At 40.7% G+C, this 24,079-nt stretch overlaps 1 protein-coding gene across 2 annotated transcripts in view; it reads left to right on the forward strand.

Moving 5' to 3' along the window:
• The window catches only part of LOC138972510 (uncharacterized), a 323,114-nt gene that overhangs the window by 186 nt on the left and 298,849 nt on the right, over nucleotides 1-24,079 (forward strand). For both annotated transcript variants that reach the window (XM_070345157.1, XM_070345159.1), the window contains exons 2-5: nucleotides 6,764-6,835; nucleotides 8,035-8,334; nucleotides 9,359-9,533; nucleotides 12,375-12,499. In XM_070345157.1, the coding sequence (XP_070201258.1) occupies nucleotides 6,764-6,835; nucleotides 8,035-8,334; nucleotides 9,359-9,533; nucleotides 12,375-12,499 (672 nt within the window). The remainder of the gene's footprint in view (nucleotides 1-6,763; nucleotides 6,836-8,034; nucleotides 8,335-9,358; nucleotides 9,534-12,374; nucleotides 12,500-24,079) is intronic.

Consider the following 24,079-nt stretch of genomic DNA (forward strand, 5'->3'; position numbering starts at 1 on the left):
AGTGCATTTTTAGACGAAATATCCTTCTGAAATTTTTTTGTTTTGTTCGTTTGTTGTTTCAACAATTACAAACAGCGGACTTTACTTCCAAATGTTTGTCTGCAACTTTCGCTTCTATGACATTCCGAGGAAGATTCTCTTACACGCAAAGAGCCTGTCATAGAAATATGTTTTTTTTCTTTGAATAGAAGTTTGAGAATTCGTCTCCATTTCTTACCGACAGACTGCATGCTGGGACCTTTTCAGTTCAGCACTCTTTGAAAAAGTGGTAGCTCCCATTGCAAGCGGCGCTGAGGTTCTCCGAGAACTTTGTCGTGGGATATAGAATTCCTTTCGATCAGTCTTGTGAAAGGGGGGCATAGTTTTAATAAAATGTCACACTGTACTTTTAGTGTCTTGTTCTGCCTTGTTATTTTAGTGCACCTAAATCTGACCGAATTTCTGAGTAACTTCAATGACAACACTTCAACGTCACCCATACCAAACGTATTCCATTCATAATTCATACCACAGTCATTCATGAGCAGGTTGATGACGCCACGTCACGGACCAATTGAATCGTCACAACACATGTTGACGTCAGCTGCGACGCGGCGCGAACATTTGAAAATGTTATTTCTTCCAGATAATATGGTTACACGCTTAAAAACAAATCTTTAATTCAAAACATAAACGAGTACTCACCTGAGTCGAAGTTTGTGTAGAATTCCACGATGTAGTTTACAGGAATGAAGGGATATGTGAGATGCGCACACCGCCGGAAACACGCCATTTTTCACAGCACAGGTCATCTGATATAACCATATCAGATGATCTGATTTTTCTTTAAGCAACCAAAAATGTTTTAATTGCATTTACATTTGATAAATTAGCTTATTTCCTTTAATGGAGAGGGTGAAACTGAAGGGCGGGCACATATCCCTCCGTTCCTGTAAACTACATCGTGGAATTCTACACAAACTTCGACTCAGGTGAGTACTCGTTTATGTTTTGAATTCCACTTCTCGTAGTTTACCGAAACTACGTGATTTGTGAGATTTTAAAGTTGGTTGATTAAAGATTATAATTCAAACAAAGGAATAATCAAAGTCACACTAAAGTGAAATGTCAAACATTTATTCTCAAAGGACAACATGAGAATAGTGAACACCTGTCTTGGCTTTTACACCAAACATACATTGTTTGAAACAAACATGTATTACAAAAATAAGTGATGCATTTATTCTCCATTCATTATGGGAATTGCAATTCTTTCATAACCAAATAATCAATAAACACTACAAGCAAGTAAACAAACTTGTTTACAGTTAATGAAGACATACATGCATTTTGACAACATGGAGCCAGGGAGATACTTGTCTCAGATCTCCATTTGTTAGCTCCCTTGTCTTGAATTTGTAACTTTCCCAATGCAAATTAGCAGAATGTAATCAAACTTAGATTACTGAACTGGAAGTGTTATATTCCCACTTTCGCATAATAGTTCAAAATAGTGTTTGATTCATCATTACGTTCCAGTGGTTTGTTATAGAACTTCTTGAAAGTGGATACATTTGACCAGCCTGCCACTTTCAAAATAACTTGAACAGCTACACCCGACTTGAACATTGCTGAAGATGATGCGCCCCGAAAGCTGTGGGGTGCAAAATTTGTCATTCCTGCGCGTATGAGGACAGTTTTTAGCCACCTAGCTATGGTGTCTTTCGCCGCTGGCCCATGTGGCTGTTGCTAACACAAAAGTAACTGGTCAGTCTCATCACTCTCACATCTGAATTCTAGAGTACTATTAATGTACTGTCGAAGACAAGTCACCACACACAAAGTTTTGTCTTCTGTATAAAACGGTAACTGCAAAGGTTTTGGATGAAAACCAGGTCTAGACTGCTTCAACTTTTCAGTTATGTAATCGTACATCCATCATCATGAAAACAAATATTCCTCAACCTGATCAAATGGATTGTCTGCACTCTGTGGGCAGTAATTAACAACAACAAGGAACACAATTTTAAAGTCAAATCCTTCAATGAAAGTTCTGAATTTATGTTTTTGAAAAACTGCAAAACTTTATCTACATCCCAAGTTTCATTGTATCTTGGTTGTGGTGTACGCAGTTCAAAGATTCCCTTTAGAAATCGAATTACTAAAGGGTGACATCCTACTGTTTTATTGTCTGGTAGAATAACCACTGCAGATAGTGCACTCCTTGCAGTGTTTATAGCACTGTATCCTAAGCCATCTTCATACAGCTCAGTCAAGAACACCTCATCTATAGTCGGACGAAGGGGATCACACTGGCACTGCACACAAAACTTGCTCCATCTGCTGAGGTAGGAGGCATACTGCTGTCTGGTTGAAGGTCGCCACGATGCCCAGATAACTTGGAAAGTCTCACCTTGAACTCCTCTTGCTTCGAGGGATTTCCTGATAAGCAACAAGCCAGAAGTTGCAGAGTCCTGTGGAGCGGATGCACATCTTGCGTATGTGGTAGATGGATGGTAAGCTTTCCCTTTGGAAGAAGAACAGGCTCTTGTGTCAGCATTTTCAACATCTGGGGGTACCATACTGCCGTAGGCCACTTTGGAACGATCAAGATTCCTTCCGCTCTGTCGCGCTGCCATTTGTTGAGCACTTTCTGCAGCAAGCTGAAAGGCGGAAAGGCATATATTAACCATTTAGACCAATCTTGGGTAAAGGCATCAATGGCTAAGGCTTCTGGGTCTGGTATCCAGGACACGAATGGTTTCATCTGAAAATTTAATCGTGATGCAAATAGATCGATGTCTGGCTTCAGCAGACGATCTTTTAATTTGCAGAAAATATCATGATTCAATTTCCACTCAGTACGATCATTGAATTGTCTTGACAAAACATCAGCTTCTGTATTCAGTATTCCTGGGATATGTGAAATTGATATCCAAATACCATTTTCCTTACACCATATCCAAATTTGTTTTGCAAGGTTATTGCAATCTGGAGAACGCGATCCTCCCATATTGGATATATAGGAGACTGCACATGTGTTGTCTGTCAAGACTTTTACATGTTTTTCTGTGATCATTTCTTTGAAACTTTTCAAAGCGTACACAATTGCCATCATTTCCAGAAAATTGATGTGCAAATTCATTTCTGTTTTGGACCATCGCCCTCCAGTCTTAAATTGACCACAAACAGCTCCCCAACCACCTGAACTTGCAGCATCCGTCTGGATTTCAACTTCAGGATTAGCTTTTTCAATGGGAAAAAAAGATGAATCTAAAATTTCAATCCACCAGTCTAGTTCTTCTGTTGTCTTATCTGTCAAGCTTGTCAGCGATTCAAAACTTCCTGCAGAAAATGTTAACGATGTGGATTTTAGTCTGTCTAAACTCTTATTTAAAACAGCGAGCCCCACTGAACGGCTGGTAAGGTTGCTCCCAACTGGCCTATAACTTGTGCCAGTTCTCTTATGGTCACTATCTTCTTTCTTTTGAGTTCTAAACATGCAAGCACAACTTTTTGCTTTCTTTCCAGGGTAAAGTAACTGTCATATCTTCAGAGTTTAAAAGAAACCCCAAGTACCTCAGTTTCTTGCAGGGTTTGAGGGCCGATTTCTCTGTGTGGATAATAATTCCCAGAGAATCAAGCAGTTTCACTGTCTTTGACAAATTCTCTGCACACTCTCCAAAAGAACTACCTTGCAGGTAACTATCATCAATAAAGGAAATGGATAACTATCCCTGTGATGTGAGTGTGGCATAGACTGATTTCATTAACTTTGTGAAATAACGAGGGCAGTTACTGAGTCCATTTTGGGAAACAGGTGTACTGATAAAGTTGGTTTCTCCAAATGAATTTGAGGTATTTTCTGCATTCTGCTTTGATTGGCACAGAGTAGTATGCATGTCTGAGATCAACTGAAGCCATGTAGCAACCTCCTATCATCATTTGAATTGCTGACATAAGATTGTCCGTCTTAAAGTGCTCATATTGTACTGAATCATTAAACATTTTTAGATTCAAAATGAGAGGGTAGGAACCATCTGGTTTCATAACCATGAAAACAGGGGAGATCATTTCTTCTCTCTGATGCACTGATTTTTCAATAACTCCCAAGTATAACAGTTTATCAATTTCAAAATCCATTTCTGTCCATAGATTTCCTTGTACTTGATTTTTCAAGTAAGACAGATTTTCAGAATTTAAATCAGAAAACTCATCTATTGGAATATCAGCACCGCACACCATATCAAGAATAAATGGGTCTGATGTTATTTCTTCCCATTTTTTTAACAAACGTTTTCAGTCTACCTGCTTCAAAAGGGCGGTTAGGTATTGTATCTTTACTTACTGATTTTGGTGGAGAAGGTAGTGGAGCTACTGTTGGCCTTGTTGCCACTCTGTTCGCCCGCTGCCGCGGTAGCTCGTTCTGCCCCTTGCACGGTGAGGTTGTCCTCTCCCTCTCATTCTGCCTCTTGGTGTCCATGTTCTTCCTGCAACTCTTGGCCTCCAATTCCAATCTGAGTGTTTTGCAAAGGGGTTGTTTTGTGGAAAAAAAACCTTTTGACTTTTGAATCCATTTGACTGACTGAGACCCAGGCTCTAGCTGTTGTATCGATATTTGCACATGCAGCTTTCAGGTCATTGCCAAACAACATATCCGTGATTGGAACTTCTGCTGAACCAAGTTTTTTGTACTTTTTGTTCAGTTGAACATTCGAGATTTTCCCCCTTCTGTCGATTGACAGATCATGGTTTGTTTTCTGTACAAGTGCAATAGAATCTGCTACACCTTTCATGAGTCCCCGAATTTCGGGTGATTCACTTGCCAAAATTTGGTTTGCCATATATGTTTGTGAGTGCATAGGTCGCTGTACATAAGTTGCTGTGCACAGCGCCTGCTGATACTGCTGTAGTTTTAAATCTGCACCTCTTGTGGCGCGATCTAGTACTGACCATATCTCCGGATTGACCTTTGGGACAACTACCTTCAAGTGTTTTGGTTTGGCATACTTGTTCCTTTTCTCTTTCAGTTTTTCTTCTGACATCTGGCCTTTTGCCATGGTCTCATCGACCAGCGTTGCAATGCTCTCATGTATTTCTGGAGCAAGCTTTTCAGCTGTGTCAAACTCTTGCTCTATTTCTGGCATTTCCGAGTCAGAATTACTAGTTCCACAAGTTTGGCCTTCCTTCACTCTGATCATCGACTCGATCTGATCGTCATTATCTTCAAACGAATCAGATTCGTCTCCAGACTCTTGTGACTCTGCTTTTCGATTTTGTCTTTGTGTCATCTTCGAATCATGATCACCAGGCGATTCGCCTTCGGTCTGGCCTTGTCCCTGACCTAGCAACGCTAGAATGCGATCGTTTTGCTTTTTCATGTTATTCCAATCACTGATAGGAATGGTCACTGCCTCTAGCCGAGGTTTTTTCTTTTCCTTTTTCTTCCCTTCTTTTTTGTTTGACACATGTTTGTCCTTTTCACTTGAACAAGGCAAGTCTAACAATTTATCCGCTTCATCCGCGTGGATTTGGACTTCAAGCACTGGTTCAGTGCTGTCCGACATTGTTCGCATTTGCGACAACAAATAAGGAAACTACACTCGCAGGTCAAAACGAATGGTAAACCGAAGGAATAAATCAGTCAAGTTAGGAAAAAAGGACCCTAAAAGGAAGGATTAACCTGATAAAGTAAGACCGATTTTGGAGAAGCTGCAATGGCGGCCGGAAGTCGTACGGGAATGGCGTGTTTCCGGCACAAATCACGTAGTTTCGGTAAACTACGAGAAGTGGAATGATGTTATATCGGCTTAAAAAAAGGCTGAGGCAGTAATGAGACGACTTCTTTTTAACACTGAACTTATAGAAATGTTGGTCAAATAATTTCTGAGGCAGAATTTCTTCCAAACTAAGAAAATGTAATGCCAGATTCAAATTGATTGCTTTGCTTTCTTCATCAGTTCTCAAATCCAAAAATATATAGATATGTCATGTTTGCTTTAAAATTGTGCACAAAATTAAGCAAATCGGTGTTCGTGGAAACACGTACGCGCTGTCCATATCAACATTAGGGTTTCGGCTAACCTAGCCTTACTTGTCTCTGTGATAACTGATTCTTAGCTTTCAGTGTTCATCTTGTAGCAGCAGGTTGACTCGATGTTTTGTTATTGACTCACACGAGTGGATTGGTTTGTTCGTTTGCACAAACAATGTTTGTGTGTTGGTTGACACAACCAAAAAAAATACGTGTTTGTTACCAATAACTATTTGTTTTCCCCGACTGCATTTTGTTCGGAATGAGCTCTGAATTTGAAGCAAACAAAGCTTGTTACTATATACTATGGCTTTTTGTTATCTGTCTCGTGTTTTTGGATCCCATGTTACGTTAAACATGTGTGATGTTACACACGTTTCCGACCAACCCTCGTATCCAAAAAGCATAAATTTATCTTTTGCTTAGCATGGCACCGTGTTATATTTCTATATCTTTCACACAAACCATAAAAACAACCTATTCAGACAATTTCGATTTTCACGATGCATGTCACACTTTTGGTTCACAGCTTTATGGAATGACCCAAGAACATAAATACAATACATGCAAACTAGATCGTATGTTTTAAAGTCTCGCGCAAACTGACTCAACTCGTCTCTGTCTTCGAGTTTTGGCTAGTCTCAATGAATACTCATCCCAGAATTTAATATTGGCTTTTATTAAGTTGCAGGCCATCAGATTGACAAATGATTTCGATACAGCTTTAGGTTACATGTTTTGTCGTTGCAGGTTTGTGTTTGATAATCAACAATTTCAAGTTTAAAACCTTAAAGGAGCTGAAAACAGGACCAGCAGATGGAGGTGAGTAAAGAGCAAAAGCAAGTACAGATTAACATTACCACGATAACCGCAATACAGTTTGTATGGGATGTGAAGGAGTGAATACTTGTGTATCCTGGACGAGTGGCCAAGACCCACCCTGCCTTTGCAGACCTTATCAGTTTGCCCTAGCTACAGGACCAATGGTTTGCCACGGATGAAGTGTTGGCCTCATGCCTGCAAAGTATGACATGATGAATTATCGATTCTTAGTTATATTTGTGTCTAAATAAAACGTTGCAGCACGCCTGAAACTAATGTTTTGCTTCTTGAAAGGTGCCTTCATCTTCCAACATGCCTAAAATTGCAAGCACGTTTAAAGACAAGGAAGATAGAAAGTGCGTAGACCCTACTTTAGTGCATGTGAAAACCCCACCCCTCTTGTGCCCATCGTCCCATATATGGGACGGTACTTTATGCATGCACTACTTTGCATGCGATTGTTTTCTAAGAAATCTGAGAGACACAATTTTTTGTTGTAAGTGTTATATACAAAAGTTAAAAATAAAGGAACGGTAGCTTTTGACTTTTTGTGTTCGCAACTATCGCTCGTTTTCCAAAAGAAATGCACGAAAAAGTCACCTCCTCTCGCAAACGGAGGGGGGATCTGCAAATCAAACTCACTGATTGAAAACAAGTAGACCCTCTTGATACATTCAGCAGACCAGGATCTGGAACCTATGCATAGTTGAGACAGAGTGCCTCTGATTGTGCTGCGTTAACGCGTTCCATATATTGGACGATGGGCATAAATGGGTTCTTATTGTAAAACAGAACAAACGCCGATTTTCCACTCGACCTTTTCAGCGACACCCACAGAATAAAAGCTGCAGTTTGAAAATGGTGTGTGTTATGAATTTTGGCGCAAAGTCCATGTGCTTTGTTAAACGCACAATATGCAAGATATTCCAAAGGGTTTTGTGTCCTTGTAATTATCCAACGCATAGTTTACTATACATTCCGCTATACAGGTGACGTGCTTTATCTGGATGCGTCCCGTGTAATCTAAATCTCTCCATTGCCTAGCTATGTATGTATGCAGTGAATCTGATTTTGAACCATGACCATCCCAAAAATGCACTGTGTGTGTGTGTGTGTGTGTGTGTGTGTGTGTGTGTGTGTGTGTGTGCGTGTGCGTGTATGTGTGTTGGTGTGAGTTGGTATGTGCTTGTGTGTTACAGTTAATCTCTCGCGCACGTTCAAAACTCTGGACTTTGGAATTCGCTATTTTGAAAATCTGTCCTCTGATGACATGCAACGCGAAATGGAATGCATTCAAGACACGGATCATTCAAACTACGACTGCTTCGTATGCTGTATCAGTTCACATGGAGACATGAAGGGAGTCTGCGGATCCGATGATCTCGCTGTGCCTGTAAAAGATCTGCAGTCTTACATCTTTGCAACAGAGTGCCCATCATTGGCTGGAAAACCAAAGATGTTTTTTGTTGATGCCTGCCAAGGAAACATTCAACACAGAGGTAAATGATTATATATATACATTATGGTACCGTTGTAAACTGTACCGAGTTAACCTTGAAGAATGTATTCTCGAACCAACCGTTCTGTCACCTCGTCGAACTCGTCTGGTCACGAATTAAGATTGATCTACTGAGAGCGAAAGAAAGTGGACATTTCTTTATGTCTGACAGAAAAAACCCAGTTGTGTTGCGTTTTATTTCATTAAGGTAGACTCTTGATTTGACCGTTGGGGTAGTGGGCTGGGGGTGTTCTGGTTCACTTCTTGGTTTATTAGTTTACTTATACCAGCTCCTGTGATTTCTTTTACGATATGAGGTTTGTGTGTATGTGTGTGTGAGTGTGTGCGTGTGTATGTGTGTGTGAGTGTGTGCGTGTGTATGTGTGTGTGAGTGTGTGCGTGTGCGTGTGTGTGTGTGTGTGCGTGTGCTTGCGACGCTAAGAGTGGTAACATAGTTTTTATACGGTTCATTTAATTGTATGCATGGTTACTAATGTCGTTGACTTGTTTTATAACTGCGTATATATGTTTGGTGCTTGGCTGGAGTGAATGTTTCTTCGCAATTGTCATAACGAATTCCCAACCTTGGGCAATACAGTGCTCTCTATTCTGTAACTTAACGCACCTGAAGATTCTGATGAATCCACTTTACCTAAATATAGACACACCGTACGATTTGCTGGATATTGCACGGACTTTGTTTATTGGTTGTATCAAAGGGAAAAACATGCTTCCACCCTTGCCTCTCTTGGATGTTGTAAACCAAAGATAGTCCGGAAGCTTTTGTTAAAATCCTTATTTCTACCTTCTTAAAATCTCTGTGCAACTGAGGTTTAAATGTTTTTAATGATGTGTGTCCATTTGAGTGATCACAACCTTTTTCGTGCACTTCCTATCTACAGGAAGCATGTTGTGTAACATGCATTCTTTTTTTTACAAGAAAGCACAGTGGAACCTATTAAATAGTCTGACGAATTTTCATATCAACTGAACACATTAATTACGAAAATTGTTTCTTTGTGAAGGAACTCCACAGCCAAAGTCGGCTGGCCAAACTCGCTATATCATCGCAGACAAAACTGACTTCCTTGTGTCGTATGCTACAACGTCGGACAACGTGTCGTGGACATCTGCTGACCCAAGTGAAGGCTCCCGATTCTTTTTTCTTCTTACCACTCTATTGGACCGTCACGCGAAAAGGTTTGTCTTTTAAAAATAGTCATTTTCATTGCCATTTAAGAGCATCGTATGACTACTTTTACTAAATAGGCTTGATAGTGGTCAGACCGGGACCCGTGTTGTTTAGCACGCTAGAAATACACTGCAAAATAGATTGTCGAAATACAAATATTGACTTATTCCAAGGAATGACAATGTTTATGTTTTAAAGAGTACACACTTTACCATTTCAAACTGCAGAAAAACACATGTTTTGGGTCGGTGCTATTTAGTAATTGAAGGTTTTGTACAACGCTTATTTCTCGAGATATAGGTGTGCCGAGACGAGAAATAGCGCAAAACGTACCTCACAAAAATATTTCTCCTGCATTGTGCAGCATTCTGGGAGGTATTTCTCTGGTGAGGTTGTGGAAAAAATAGATCTGGGCAGTTCCGATGAGGCGGTTGGAATGCAGACTCATCTCCCTTGGTTCATTTCTGTAACAGATTACTTTAATCGAGAATGCATCACTGACAAAATAGGACGAAGCGTCTTAGATTTTTGTACTAACAGATGCAAGTGTGTTTGGAATGATGACTGTGCAGTATGTTCAATTTAGTAACGCACTCTTTCGTAGCAGACAGAATTTCATTTGACCGCCGAGACTGAATTGGTACGCGAAATGTTCATTTTTTTCCAACCAGGATGCTTCGCTTTGACGTCATGTCATCAATCGTTATCTTGGATCTACAAAAACAGATACTGCTAACGTTCCAACATTCAAAATAATAAACAAGCATTGTAAAAATTGGAACGTTTAAATCCCCAGTCTGTCTCAAATAGTTTACAGAAGGATTTAAATCTTCTCACGAAAAATGCAGTTCTAAATGAATGGCTATTTAGCTTGCGTAAACCACACACCAGATTTCGTGGTTTATTTTACCCCGTGGTGAACCCGTATGATGCACTTTCCTTTTGTTTCATAATTTAGTCGTCAGTTTGTGATTTCAATGCGACTCCCTGTAGCTGCAATAGCACGTTATTGTGTACCTCTGAATCTAAAATGCAACAAACGACTGCGAGTCACACGAACTTATCGGCGGCAGTTGGCTTCAAAGAAACAAGCACTATGCAGAAAATTCGTCTGCTTGGGAAACACGACCTTGCGTTACCTGCTTCCGGGCTCCCTTTTTATATTTAGTCAAGTTTTGACTAAATATTTTAACATAGAGGGGGAATCGAGACGAGGGTCGTGGTGTATGTGTGTGTGTGTGTGTGTCTGTCTGTGCGTGTGTGTGTGTGTAGAGCGATTCAGACTAAACTACTGGACCGATCTTTATGACATTTTACATGAGAGTTTCTGGGAATGATATCCCCGGACGTTTTTTTCTTTTTTTCGATAAATATCTTTGATGACGTCATATCCGGCTTTTTGTAAAAGTTGAGGCGGCACTGTCACACCCTCATTTTTCAATCAAATTGATTGAAATTTTGGCCATTTCGGTATTGCATTTCAGCGTGGTGGCTTAAAAAATTAATCAATGACTTTGGTCATTAAAAATCTGAAAATTGTAAAAAAAAAAGTTTTTTTATAAAACGATCCAAATTTACGTTTATCTTTATCTTCATCATTTTCTAATTCCAAAAACATATAAATATGTTATATTTGGATTAAAAACAAGCTCTGAAAATTAAAAATATAAAAATTATGATCAAAATTAAATTTTCGAAATCAATTTAAAAACACTTTCATCTTATTCCTTGTCGGTTCCTGATTCCAAAAACATATAGATATGATATGTTTGGATTAAAAACACGCTCAGAAAGTTAAAACGAAGAGAGGTACAGAAAAGCGTGCTATCCTTCTCAGCGCAACTACTACCCCGCTCTTCTTGTCAATGTCACTGCCTTTGCCACGAGCGGTGGACTGACGATGCTACGAGTATACGGTCTTGCTGAAAATTTGCAGTGCGTTCAGTTTCATTCTGTGAGTTCGACAGCTTGACTAAATGTTGTATTTTCGCCTTACGCAACTTGGTAAACTTTTCAAACATCGAATTGTAGTGATCTTGTCTTGATGAAAACAAAAATATATTATGATTTAAGAATGTTTGTGTAACAAGCTGTCAATTTATTATTTAGATTTTAAAAGTTAGTTCTATCGCCAAAATGAGGCGTCCGATTTGTCTCATTGTAAATCCGTTCTGACTGCACGAATAAATTCTTTGAAAAATGCTCGCTCTTTATGGAGGGTACCTTGGATGTTCTCAAGCGGTGAGTGTTTAAACGAAAGGGTGTTTGTACTGTGTGTAAAAGCCTGACAGTGTCTGTGACCAGAAACTGATGGCTCACGGCACTTAGACCAAGTATCATTCTTGTGATGCAAATCTTTGTTTCATCCAAGTGAATGGGATTTTCTAGTACAGTGTTCTGCGGTCGTTTTGACTGCCGTGACATGTCAAGAATTTTAAGCATTGGCATTCATTGCAAAGCACCTGAATATGGAAATAAACGAAAACGTGCAGAACTATGTTTGAGTCTTTGTGAACAACGAATTCTCTCTTGGAAGAAAACGAAGATGTCTGTGTGTCGTCTGCATTGAATGTAGGCAGATGTTACAGCGTACACGTCAAAATGCAAGTCACAATTGGCAAGCTTGTTGTTATTCTTCTTCCTTTGAAGTACCTTGGATACTTGTGTAACTGTTTCTCTTCGACCTGTGCCTTGTTAGGTCATGGTTAAAACGCCATTGGATACAGAATCGCACATAAATGTGGACCGTTTGCTCCGGAACTACAACGTCGATATCCTAATACAAAACAAATCTAGCACAAAACGCAGTTGGGAGTGTCACACACATTTACAACAATGTTTGTTTTCAGCAAAACCCTGATCCAAATACTTCAGATGGTGAACTCCGACTTGCAGAAGACTTCTACAAAGAGAACTCTGCAGGTTTCTGAATACCGCTCTACACTTTCAAAGGAACTCAACATCTATCTAAGAGGTCAGAAGCTAATATTCCTCCCTCTTGTCTGTTATAACCAAAACTCACTACCCTTGCCAGAGAAGTAAACACATGTATACAGGCACATGCGTGAGACACTGTCAACACGCGAATACAAGAATATATCCGGTTATTTCCTTTTCAGTGAGTTTGTCTCAAGTTAGCCAAACCATCTCTGACTGTCTCCTATTACGCTTGCATTGTTAAATCACGCCTTTAATTTGCATTTCGTCCCGTCAGAGCAACAACTTTTTAACTTCAAAAACCTAGTTTTAAGAAAACGCCACCGGCTGCATTCATAAATGAGTGGTTCAAATCACATGATTCTTTTTTTGCAAATGGATAACAATGGTGAAAAGTTTCTCCGTTGTTTTCAGGCGTGCATGTGCATTAATCCGAAAGGTTAAACATTAGTTGATTCAAAAAGATAAACAGTTGTTGGCTCTGTGTAGACCTGTTGCATGAAAAGATGCTAGTTTTAGGACTACAGTAACAAATTATGCACTTGTGAGGGGGTGAAAAAAAGAATGTTTAAACAAAAAAAGTGCGGAAGTTGGCGGTAGGCCTACAGTGTTGTTGCACATCAAATAATAGCTTCTATATGACATCGTTAAGGGGCTTCCCTCCTTATGGTCTAATGTATTCGATGTTTTAAATATGTGTGTAGGAGATAGAACATTCAGTCTTCATAATACATCTGCAAAACCTGTCCTAGTCCCATGTACTTTTGATGTTTTGTGATGTTTTGCAATAACCAGGTGTCTTATTCTGATTTTGTGAAAATGGGCACATACAGATAACGGCTAATACTCTACAATGCGAATGTAGTGGCCACTTGCTGGATATTTGTGGGGGAAGTAAATGGAATGCCATAGCAAGAAATTACAGTTCAAAGCACTTTCGTATGTTTCATACCGTCTTCTTGAATTTATTTTAATTAGTGCAATTGCAATTCTTTTTGCATATTGAAAAGTTAAGAAAATGCCCCCGAAATATTGGAAGTACTTTAAGATTTAATATGTTGTAGTCCACTAATTTCTCAAGCTATTGTAAAACTGTGAACATAAAGTCTATGGCCAAAAAATGAAACTACAGGCATTTTCCTATCTCTACCCCCGAAATGTTGTGCCCATCATTGTGTATTTTCAACATTCATAGACATCAACACATTTCAGAGATGAAATCAGGCAGAGCTTTGATTGTTTACATACTCATAACATATGGTAGCACAAATATTGTTACCAATATTCAATGACCATGACCTTGATCCACGTCAAAGGCGAGTTCTGAAACTTTGGAACCATTTCAGTTTTTTGAACAATCACAAACCGAACAAGATTAAAAACCCATACTAAGAGTTCTGTAAATCCTGATTAAAATCAGGCAGATATACAAGATTTACATTGTTTAAACGATATGCAGCATGAAAAGATCCGCACAAAGAAGTTTGCAATGTTTTATAGAGGTTTTTATATACAACAAATGTGTAGGGCTATAGCTGTTTTTCTTTTAAAGTAGTAAACAAATATGCCTCTAAATTATTCGAAGTTCCTTAAAATGTGATATGTTTTAGCCCACTCATTTGTCAAGCTATGGTAACAATGTCAACATCAAGTCCCGGCCAAAAAATGAAACTACAGGCAGTTTCCCATATCAACACATTTCAGAGATGAAACCAGGCAGAGTTTTCATATTTCGCACACTTATAGCTACGGTGACACTCAAAGACCTTGACTTTCACACAAGGTCACAGGCGAGTACTGAAAGTGTTTGACCATTTCAGTATACAAACCAAAAATTTTTTTAACTAAACTTGGCCAAAAAATTATTGCAACAATTTTTGCACGCTCAGAAAAGCATTAAACCACAATCCATTTTAATTGAACTTTATATTCTGAAAAAGGTAATTATATCTACTGTTCATATCATTTGTCATATCGGTGGTACTTTGTATAGGCATCCCGTGATAGCCTGTCAATCAAGGTCACCCCAAAAATGACCTGACAAAAATCATAGTCCCGTATTTTAAAATCTGCAAAAAATCAGACTGTGCACAGACCAAACACTTCTACAATTAGAAAGGCCATTCAATTACCTGTTCAGAGCATTTTGTTTTATGCACCTGACTTCTCTATTCTTTTTGTAGCCTTTTGTCAAAGGCGGAAGGGGTCAACTGTTTCAGAGGCCAAAAAAGGCACTTTTCGCGGCCATTTTTGAGAGGGTCCTCCTCTGAAAAAGCCATATCTGCTCAAGTTCTCAATGAATTGTGTTAGAAAGTTCAGAAGTTATGACCAATAGGCTGACCAAAATCTGTGTTGATTTTTGCGAACGTGTATATCAAGCGTGTTGTATTACGTTTGTTTGTTTGTTTGTTTATTTGTTGCTTAACGTCCAGCCGACTACGCAGAGCCATATCAGGACGAGGAAGGGGGGGATGAAGGGGGCCACTTGTCAAGCGATTCCTGTTTACAAATGCACTAACCCATTACTTGTGTCCCAGCAGGCTTTAGTAAAACTAAATTAATACCTACTGGAAGATTACCAGTTTCCAGTATGTTAAAATAGGCTTAACCTATCTACTGCTGGACTTACATCAGAACACTAACAGATTAAACTATACATGAATCGCGAGACAAGCGGAAAGAGAAGAGATTTTTGGAAAAAATACAGGTGAATGAGCAAGAAGGCAGAAAAAAGAAAAGAATTCATGAAGAAAGAGAGAGCATGACAGGAAAGAGGAACCAAAAATCTACCAACAGCAAACTAGAAAGCTCCTGCGGTTCCAAAAACAGGAGGGGCCTTTAATTTCATAACCGCAGTGCCCCACTGCGGGAGTTGTATTACGTAACTTTTCCGAAAGATCTAAACAAATATTCTTATTAATTCAGGGTTTAAGGACAACAAATCGTGACTTTGCATGCTAAACCAGAAATGGTTGGGGCAAATGGTGCCAAAGTTTCAGGCAGATCTGAGTGCTGGTTTATATTTGCTGGAGATGGGAACACGCAAGAAAAATTATCTATCACCGTCAATGGTACCGTATACAGCCGCTGTAGAACAGTTCTAGGCCTGTGCTGGGCTGTGGTTATTTTTAGCCGGAGCACTGTGTTCCATGCGATACACGCTTTGGTGATTTGATGATTGTAAGAGCCATGAGTGTGCGGCGGTATTTTGTGTGTGTGTGTGTGTGTGTGTGTGTGTGTGTGTGCGTGCGTGCGTGCGTGCGTGCGTGCGTGCGTGCGTGCGTGCGTGCGTGCGTAACAGACGCACACGAAAAGTCTGCAAAGAGAGATATGTCATGAAGTGGAATATGGAATTAGACACATTTCTTTTCATGCTTGAAAGTGCTAATGCGTACTCTAACCTATCTATTTAATCTGACTCTTTCACTCTAACTCAATCCACTTCAAAAACAAAATTTAGAGGATACAGACTTATTATTATCATCAAATTCAATACAACACTCTTCACGTCAATAACATAGAATTACAACTCACAACTCACAATTCACAATTCATATTGCTATTGTACTCACTTAGTACAGCAATATTACATCTTCACTCACACAGCAATATTACATCTTCCATAGCATAGTAATATTACTTCTTCCATAGTATCGTAATATTACTTGATTGCGACATAATATTCTAATGGCCACAAGAGAGGATCGAGAAAGACACTCACGACTTCGTAGACACTCACTCCTGCAGTCCTCAATCTCCAGTTACACTATCTCCACACTCCTGTGCAACTGCTATCCTCGACGATACAGTTCTCAACATCCCCAGTTTCCTCCTCGTGGATACGCTACTTCACAACGTGGTGAAAAGCACTGGCGCGTAGACCTTCTCGACGCCCAGTCCAACGTCACTCCCATCCTCTCCGATGTGGACTCCTGTTCCTGACATCGCCATAGACTTCTCTGTCTCCAGTGTGGGCACCCTCACTCGGACACCGTCATGGAACTCCTTAAGAATAACACAAGTCTTATAATACAGTCTTTTAAATCATCTCTTCTTTCTTAAACGGTCATGTCTCAGCTCTGTCGTTCATTCTTCCCTTTCTTTCTCTCTTTTGGCCATATTTACTAAATACCCTAACGTAATCCAAACATAATAATGATCACACTCTCATTCTCCATTCTACATTCATATTCCAACCTAAACATTACACACGTACTTATGACATCATTTCACGTATGTCATTGCGTCGACCATAATAATCCAGGCTATGCTTAACCAATGGATCACTTAATCAATTAATGACACTACCTAACATGGCATCAACATCTTAACATAACATAAATGTGTAACAACATTTGTGTTCAAAAAAATACCCTACAAAAGCGTAATACAATCTCAACGAGAATCCTCTTGAAACTTCACACTGAAAATTAGAGCACTTTGCATACACTACAGTTTACATTCCAGCTATATATTCAAGCTTCAATATTATACAACATAATGACTCATTTACCTTAAGAGACCTGTCTCGAGAAGGAGATATTCCTGTTCCCTGAACAAGAAGACAGGCGCAACCCAACCTTCCTGGTTGCTAGTTTGATACGCTGTACTTCTATCGGTCTCCAAACCAGCTATATCGCTCAGACTCGTGAACACAATTCTGCTAAGCCAGGGCTATTTTTCGTGAATCACACGAAACCCGTACTATCTCTCCAAACATGTCTACGCATCAACAATCCAATTTTTAGGGAGGTTGAAATCACGACGTATTTACAAAACCCAACCCTGTCTCCAAATACCTAACTCACATCTTTGTGACATGAGAGAGAGAGAGAGAGAGAGAGAGAGAGAGAGAGAGAGAGAGAGAGAGAGAGAGAGAGAGAGAGAGAGAGAGAGAGAACAAGAACAAGAACAAGATTTTATTCCTTTAAGGCCTTAGCCCCTTTCGGAAGGGGGCTGGTTACACAAAAGTAAAGCGTGTGTGCAGCAGCAATCCACACACGCGTCGTTTCAAGTGAACAGAAGAAAAGACAATGCATAATCACAAAACACCAATGCTTAAACAGCATTTTCTAAACATTTAAATGAAAAATACAAGAACTTAGCTACATTGCAAAGTATAGTTTCATTTTTCACAGACAACAACAGTGCAAGTTTGAAGTTCGAAGGACATCTGCAAAATTTTGCTGGAATGAATTGACGTCTTAGATTTTCCAGTGCAGGGCAGCATAAAACAAAATGCAATTCATCTTCAGTACTAGATTGACACAAACGACAGACCAAATTATTTTCACTTACAGCTTTATACCTTTCTGTATGTAAAGCAAGTCTGGAAATACCCAATCTAAATTTAACCAAAACATTTAAAATGTGTCTGTTTACTGGAATTGACAAGTATGTTTCTACAAGATTTGTTGTCTTAAAGGTACGGTACAATGCAAACCGGTCGCTAGTCTGAATATGATTATCCCACTCTTGCCACCGGCAGTCAATAATGCGTTGCTTAAAACATGCCAAAAACGAATTAATACAGGCTACACCTTGGTTAATCCATACATACTGAAAACCATATCGACACAGGCACAACCGTACCTGTGATGCCCAAGTAGATTTACCTCTGCTATCTAGAGTAAACAACATCTTATATGCTTTACGAGGTAATCTACTGTCATCCATTCTTGTCAGTTTCAGCCAGTATCTTATGCAACGTACATATGAATTTAAGTAAATGGGATAACGTCCAAATTCACCATATACAAGATCATTAGGAGTGTATCGTTTTGTGTCTGGGTTTGTTGAATGTTTATGGACGCATTCGCTCCGGGTTCCATGCACAGAAACGGACACTGCAGTAACAGTTGAAGAGATAATGGCTTCACTTTATTGTTTGGCTTCTAGGCCATCTTGGCGGTATCCTCGTACAACACTGCGCATGTCTCGCGCATACATTCACACACATAATAGTGACGTAGTTCACAGTCTATTAATATGTATCATGTGACGATCACATGATAGCAATATCGACACATCCCCTTTTCTTTACATAAACAAGTCCAAAGACTTTTACTGTCCAACTTCACGGGAAAATGAATTCTCTGCACATAAAATTCTCATTCTCACCATAGTCCAATAGGCTGAGATTATTTTTACGCCTAGATTAATTTCACACATTCACACTGACTGGACATCTTGACTAGAGCATCATTTCACAACTCCAATGATAACAACACATTCTCTCTCTGGACAATGAAACTTTACTGGACAATAATTCAACGCCTTGAATTAAATTTATCACATTCACTCACAACGCGGGACATAAACAATACCACCACATGTTTACTTTCTTCACTGTCTATCTTTTCTCTTCAAACAAAACACACAAACAACAAATACTGAACTGTCTCCTACAGTCTTCAGTCTTTAGGTTTTGACATAGTCACTCAGGTAAGCTGGTGGTTTAACCTGACGTCCACGAGAAGTGGTTTGACTTTGACCTGTGTCTGTTTTACCTGCGGTTTGTGACTTCATGAACTTGACTTTGATGCGTTCAGTTTTCTTTTCATTTGGCTGAATCTTCACAGGTGTTTTAGTTTCAGGTGTGTTTGTCGCACTCACAGGAGTACTGACTTTGGTCACATGAGTCTGACTATCAGCTACTGCTCTGTAGTTTTTCACTGCTTGGTCATTTAGCTGTCTCTGCCTATCAAGGTCTGTTTTTCGAGTGATTGTCTCCCTTGGACCAGTGTTGGTCAGTGTTTCTCCAGTTGTTCTGATTTGACGCCTGTTGCGTCTGTATGCTTTACCATTTTCTGTGTGCAGTTTGTAAGACCTGACATCTACCTGTTGCTCTACTTTTGCTTTTGACCAAGTTTTGCCTAACTTCACCCTCACGGTTTGACCTGGCTGTAGTGTTTCTAGTTCTGCTGTACCTTTGTTATAGCACTTTGCCTGTTTTTCTTTTCTTTTGATCAGATTGCCAGTCACGTTTGTGCACGTCTGCGGTTTTAGCAGAGTTTTGGCTGTAGGAATTCTGGTTTTGGTTCTTCTGCTGAACAGTCTTTGCACTGGAGAGGTTTTCATCACCTCCGATGGTATGTTCCTTAACTCTAGTAGGGCCAAGTACGGATCTGTTTTGCTTTCTACAGCTTTCATGATCAGAGTTTTTGCTTGTTTGACCGCATTTTCTGCCTTTCCGTTGGATTGCGGATAATATGGCGAACTGGTTATGTGTTCGAATCCCCAAGCCTCAGCGAAATCTCTGTATTTGTCTGAGCTATACGGCGGACCGTTATCAGAGATGATCTTATCAGGGATTCCATGTCTGGCTAAATGGGCTTTTGTCTTGTAGATGACTTCTTCTGCTGTTTTGTTCTCAAGGCGATCGACTTCAAAGAAATCAGAGTAGTAGTCTACCACTACCAGGTACGACTTCTCTTGAAAGTCAAAGAGATCACACCCTAGCGTTTCCCAGGGCCTTTCAGGTATTGGGTGAGAAATCATGGGCTCTTTCTGTTGGTTGCTTTGGTGTGTCTGACAAGTTGCACATTTGCTCACCAACTTTTCTATGTCTGCGTTCATTCCTGGCCAATAGACCAGTTCTCTTGCCCTTCTCATGCAACCCTGAATCCCAGTATGAGCCTGATGGAGCAAGTGTAGGACTTTCTCCCTCATTTCTGTTGGTACAATGATCCTTTCTGCCTTGAAACAAAGACCGTTCTGAGTCGATACTTCCTCTCTGAATGGAAAGTAAGGTTGAAGACCTAGCGGTAAGCTTTGTCTCGACTCAGGCCAACCTTCTTGTGTTATTTGCATCAGCCGACACAAATCTTTATCACGTTTTGTTGCCTCTTTCAACTCTTCGAGTCGCCCTTCAGACACGGACACATGCGCGGCCATGTCAATGTTCTCGATTTCCTGCTCTATTTCTGTCTGGAAAATCTGTTCGCTCTTCATTTTCCCTGCTTTGTGTGACCTGACCACAGCTCTGCTGAGCGTGTCAGCGAGATACATCTCTGTACCTTTCTTGTACACCACAGTGTAGTCAAACTTTTGCGTTCTCAGCAACATGCGTTGCAGACGTTTTGGCGCTGCCAACAAGGTTTTGTTGTGAATGGGAATCAACGGCTTGTGATCAGACTCCACCTCAACATGTCTACCATACACATAGCGCTCGAAACGTTCCAGCCCGAAGAGAATCGCAAGCATTTCCTTCTCTATTTGCGCATAGTTGCGTTCCGTTTGGGTCAGCGCTCGCGACGCGAACTGTACCGGTTGTCCATCTGACAACAAACACGCCCCCAGACCGAACTCAGACGCATCACACTGAAGAGTAGTTTTCGCACCAGGGTCAAAAAATCGCAAAACCGGTGGTTCAGTCAACATGCGCTTGATCTCATCAAACGCTTTCCCGTGCAGGTTCTCATCCCAGCGGAAATGCACGTCTTTTTTCACCAGCTCACGCAGAGGCGCTGCGACCTCCGACAGACGTGGTGCAAACTTCTGGAGATACCCTACCATCCCCAGAAGTCTCCGAACCGCCGCTTTGTCTTCTGGCTGCGGAAACGACTTGATTGCATCGACTTTCTTCATGTCACACTTCAACCCGTCCTTTGAGATCACGTGACCCAGATACGAGACCTCAGTTTTCCTGTACTCGACCTTCTCTTTGTTCAGTTTGATGTTCTTCTCGCGACATCTCTGCAAGAACAACCGAACGTTCTGGTCATGGTCTTTTGCTGCTTCTTTCTCTGTGTCTCCCGACCCCCACACAATGACATCATCATGGACTGCGAACACGCCCGGCAGTCCGTTCAGCGCATCATCGACACGGCGCTGAAATTCCTCTGGACATACCGACGCACCGAACGGCATTCTAGTCCAGCGAAATTTTCCGAAAGGGGTTTCAAACGTTGTCAAGAGACTGCTTTCGTCGTCCAGGACAACGTGCCAGAAGCCATTGCGCATGTCGAAATGCGAGAAAATCTTTGCGCCTACCATCGACTCTAACGCGTCATCAATGCTCTTCATGGGGTAATCATTTCTTTTCAATGCCTTGTTCAAGGGTTTTGGATCTATGCACAACCTAGCCTGACCATTGGGCTTCAACGTCACAACTACGCTGCTAATCCAATCAGTTGGTGTGTTCACCAGAACGAGGACCCCTAACTCAAGCAGACGATCAATTTCTGCTTTGACCTTCTCTTTGACAGCTATGGGCCACTGACGACATGGAAGCTTCACTGGAGGAACCGATGGGTCTGTTTCAAACGTTAGCTTTCCGTCCAGAGCCCCAACCTCCCCTTTGAATACGTCATCAAACCCTGTGAGAACATGCTTATCCCCTGTGCCTATGGCTGAAATGTTCTCGACATTGACCGTGATCAACTGCATGTGTTGGCTTGCTCTACAGCCCAAGATATCCTTCACTTTGGCGTTCACTACCACAAAGCGCACTTTGTAGCTTTTGCCGTTCTTTGGATTGACCACAGGCAGAATACGCTCACCTAGAGGAGTTACTGGTCTTTTGTCATACATCAACAAGCGTTTGTTGCTTTTGGTCAGCTTTGTCAACGCTACGTCTCCCGTCACAGTCTTGTACGTCTCTACGGACAAACTGTTGATAGTGGCTCCACTGTCAAGTTGCAACGATGTCGTCACTCTGTCATGTCCAACAAGCATTTTTGCATGCACAGATTTATCAACATCATCAACAGACAAAACATGTTCATCATCATTTTCACTCATCGTCAGAACAAAATGACCATCATCATCATCACTCTCTTCATCAGACATTTCATGCACTTGCCTATCTGAGCTTTGTTTGCACTGACGAGCAAAATGGTTTTTCTTTTTGCAACGATTGCAAGTCTTGCCATATGCGAAACAGTGTTCCTTGCCTTTCTTGTGCGATTTGCCACAATACACACACGCTTTCACACCACTGTCTCTTTCGCCCATACCTCTACCATCATGACGATCATGCTTCGACTTCGGGGTAGCACCCTTGTCCTTCTGACTGTTTGTCTTTTTTCTCACATGCACACCGACACGATGTAGGGCTTCATCACCAGCCATACTCTTGGCCTGCTGGGCTGCTGCCTCACTCACTCTGCAGATCTCAATGCACTTTTTCAAAGTTAGACCTGACTCTTGCAAGAGTTTTTCCCGAACCGTGTCATCTGACAGTCCAATAACGACTTGATCGCGTAGCATCCTTTCTTCGAATGTCTTGAAGTTACAGGAGCTAGCTAGTTGTCGGAGTGCTCCGATGTACGTGTCGATCGTTTCCCCCTTCTCTTGCTTTCGCTGGTGAAACTTGTAAGTCTCGTAGACTTCTGATGTCTCCCCCACACAGTATGCTTCGAACAAGGGAATTATCTTCGTAATTTTGTCCTTGTCGTCTGCAGCCTCGAAAGGCAAACCTTCGAACACGTCCCTTGCACCATCACTGAGACAAGTCTTGAATACTGCGGCTCGATACTTCTCATCCTGAGAATCAAGACGCGATGCTAGTTCGTATGTCCCCCACGACCGCTTGAACTTGCGCCAAGTCGCCTCCAAACCTTGTGCTGAAAGCTCAAGTCTCTGAGGTAACGGAACTTTGACGGTTACCGACCTCGGCTGCGCTGCTACTCCGTCTTCTGCCATGATGATTCTGACACCATGTATCGTTTTGTGTCTGGGTTTGTTGAATGTTTATGGACGCATTCGCTCCGGGTTCCATGCACAGAAACGGACACTGCAGTAACAGTTGAAGAGATAATGGCTTCACTTTATTGTTTGGCTTCTAGGCCATCTTGGCGGTATCCTCGTACAACACTGCGCATGTCTCGCGCATACATTCACACACATAATAGTGACGTAGTTCACAGTCTATTAATATGTATCATGTGACGATCACATGATAGCAATATCGACACAAGGAGTACGCCTGTCAACACCTAAAAAACGTTTTAAAGCAAACAAATGCACCTTTTCTACTGTTGCTGCCTGCATCAGACCCCATACCTCAGCACCATACTGAACAATAGGTTGAACTTGTGAGTCAAAAAGCTTGATAAAAACATCCAAAGACAATCTATCGAATTTATACAAATTACTCATAATACACAGTACTGCACGTTTTGCTCTGGCAACTAGATCTTGACAAGCAAAATTAAAGCTTAATTTGGTAGAAAAATAAATACCTAAATACTTGTATGCATTTACTGCCTCCATTCTTTGCCCACCAAAATACCAAACTTCACGAGCAGCTAGATATCCCCCTTTACGAAAAACCACGATGTTACTTTTCCCCATGTTTACTTTAAGCTCAAGGCGCTGTGAAGCAGAATATAGACTATGTAGTTGTGACTGCAGACCAACAACAGTTTCAGACAGCAAAGTAATATCATCGGCAAACAGTAGAATGAACAATTCAACAATGTCAGGGTTTAAAGTAATACCATGCCTACCATTATCAATGATTTCCAATGCCAGCTCATTTATAAATAGAGCGAATAAAATTGGACTGCGCACGTCTCCTTGCTTCACTCCTTTTGTACAATTAATGAAATCTGTTAGTTGAGCACCACATCGTATTTTAGCCTTGACCACTGCATACATACTTTTAATACAT

This window comes from Littorina saxatilis, linkage group LG8, assembly GCF_037325665.1.
Source record: "Littorina saxatilis isolate snail1 linkage group LG8, US_GU_Lsax_2.0, whole genome shotgun sequence".
Classification (NCBI taxonomy): domain Eukaryota; kingdom Metazoa; phylum Mollusca; class Gastropoda; order Littorinimorpha; family Littorinidae; genus Littorina; species Littorina saxatilis.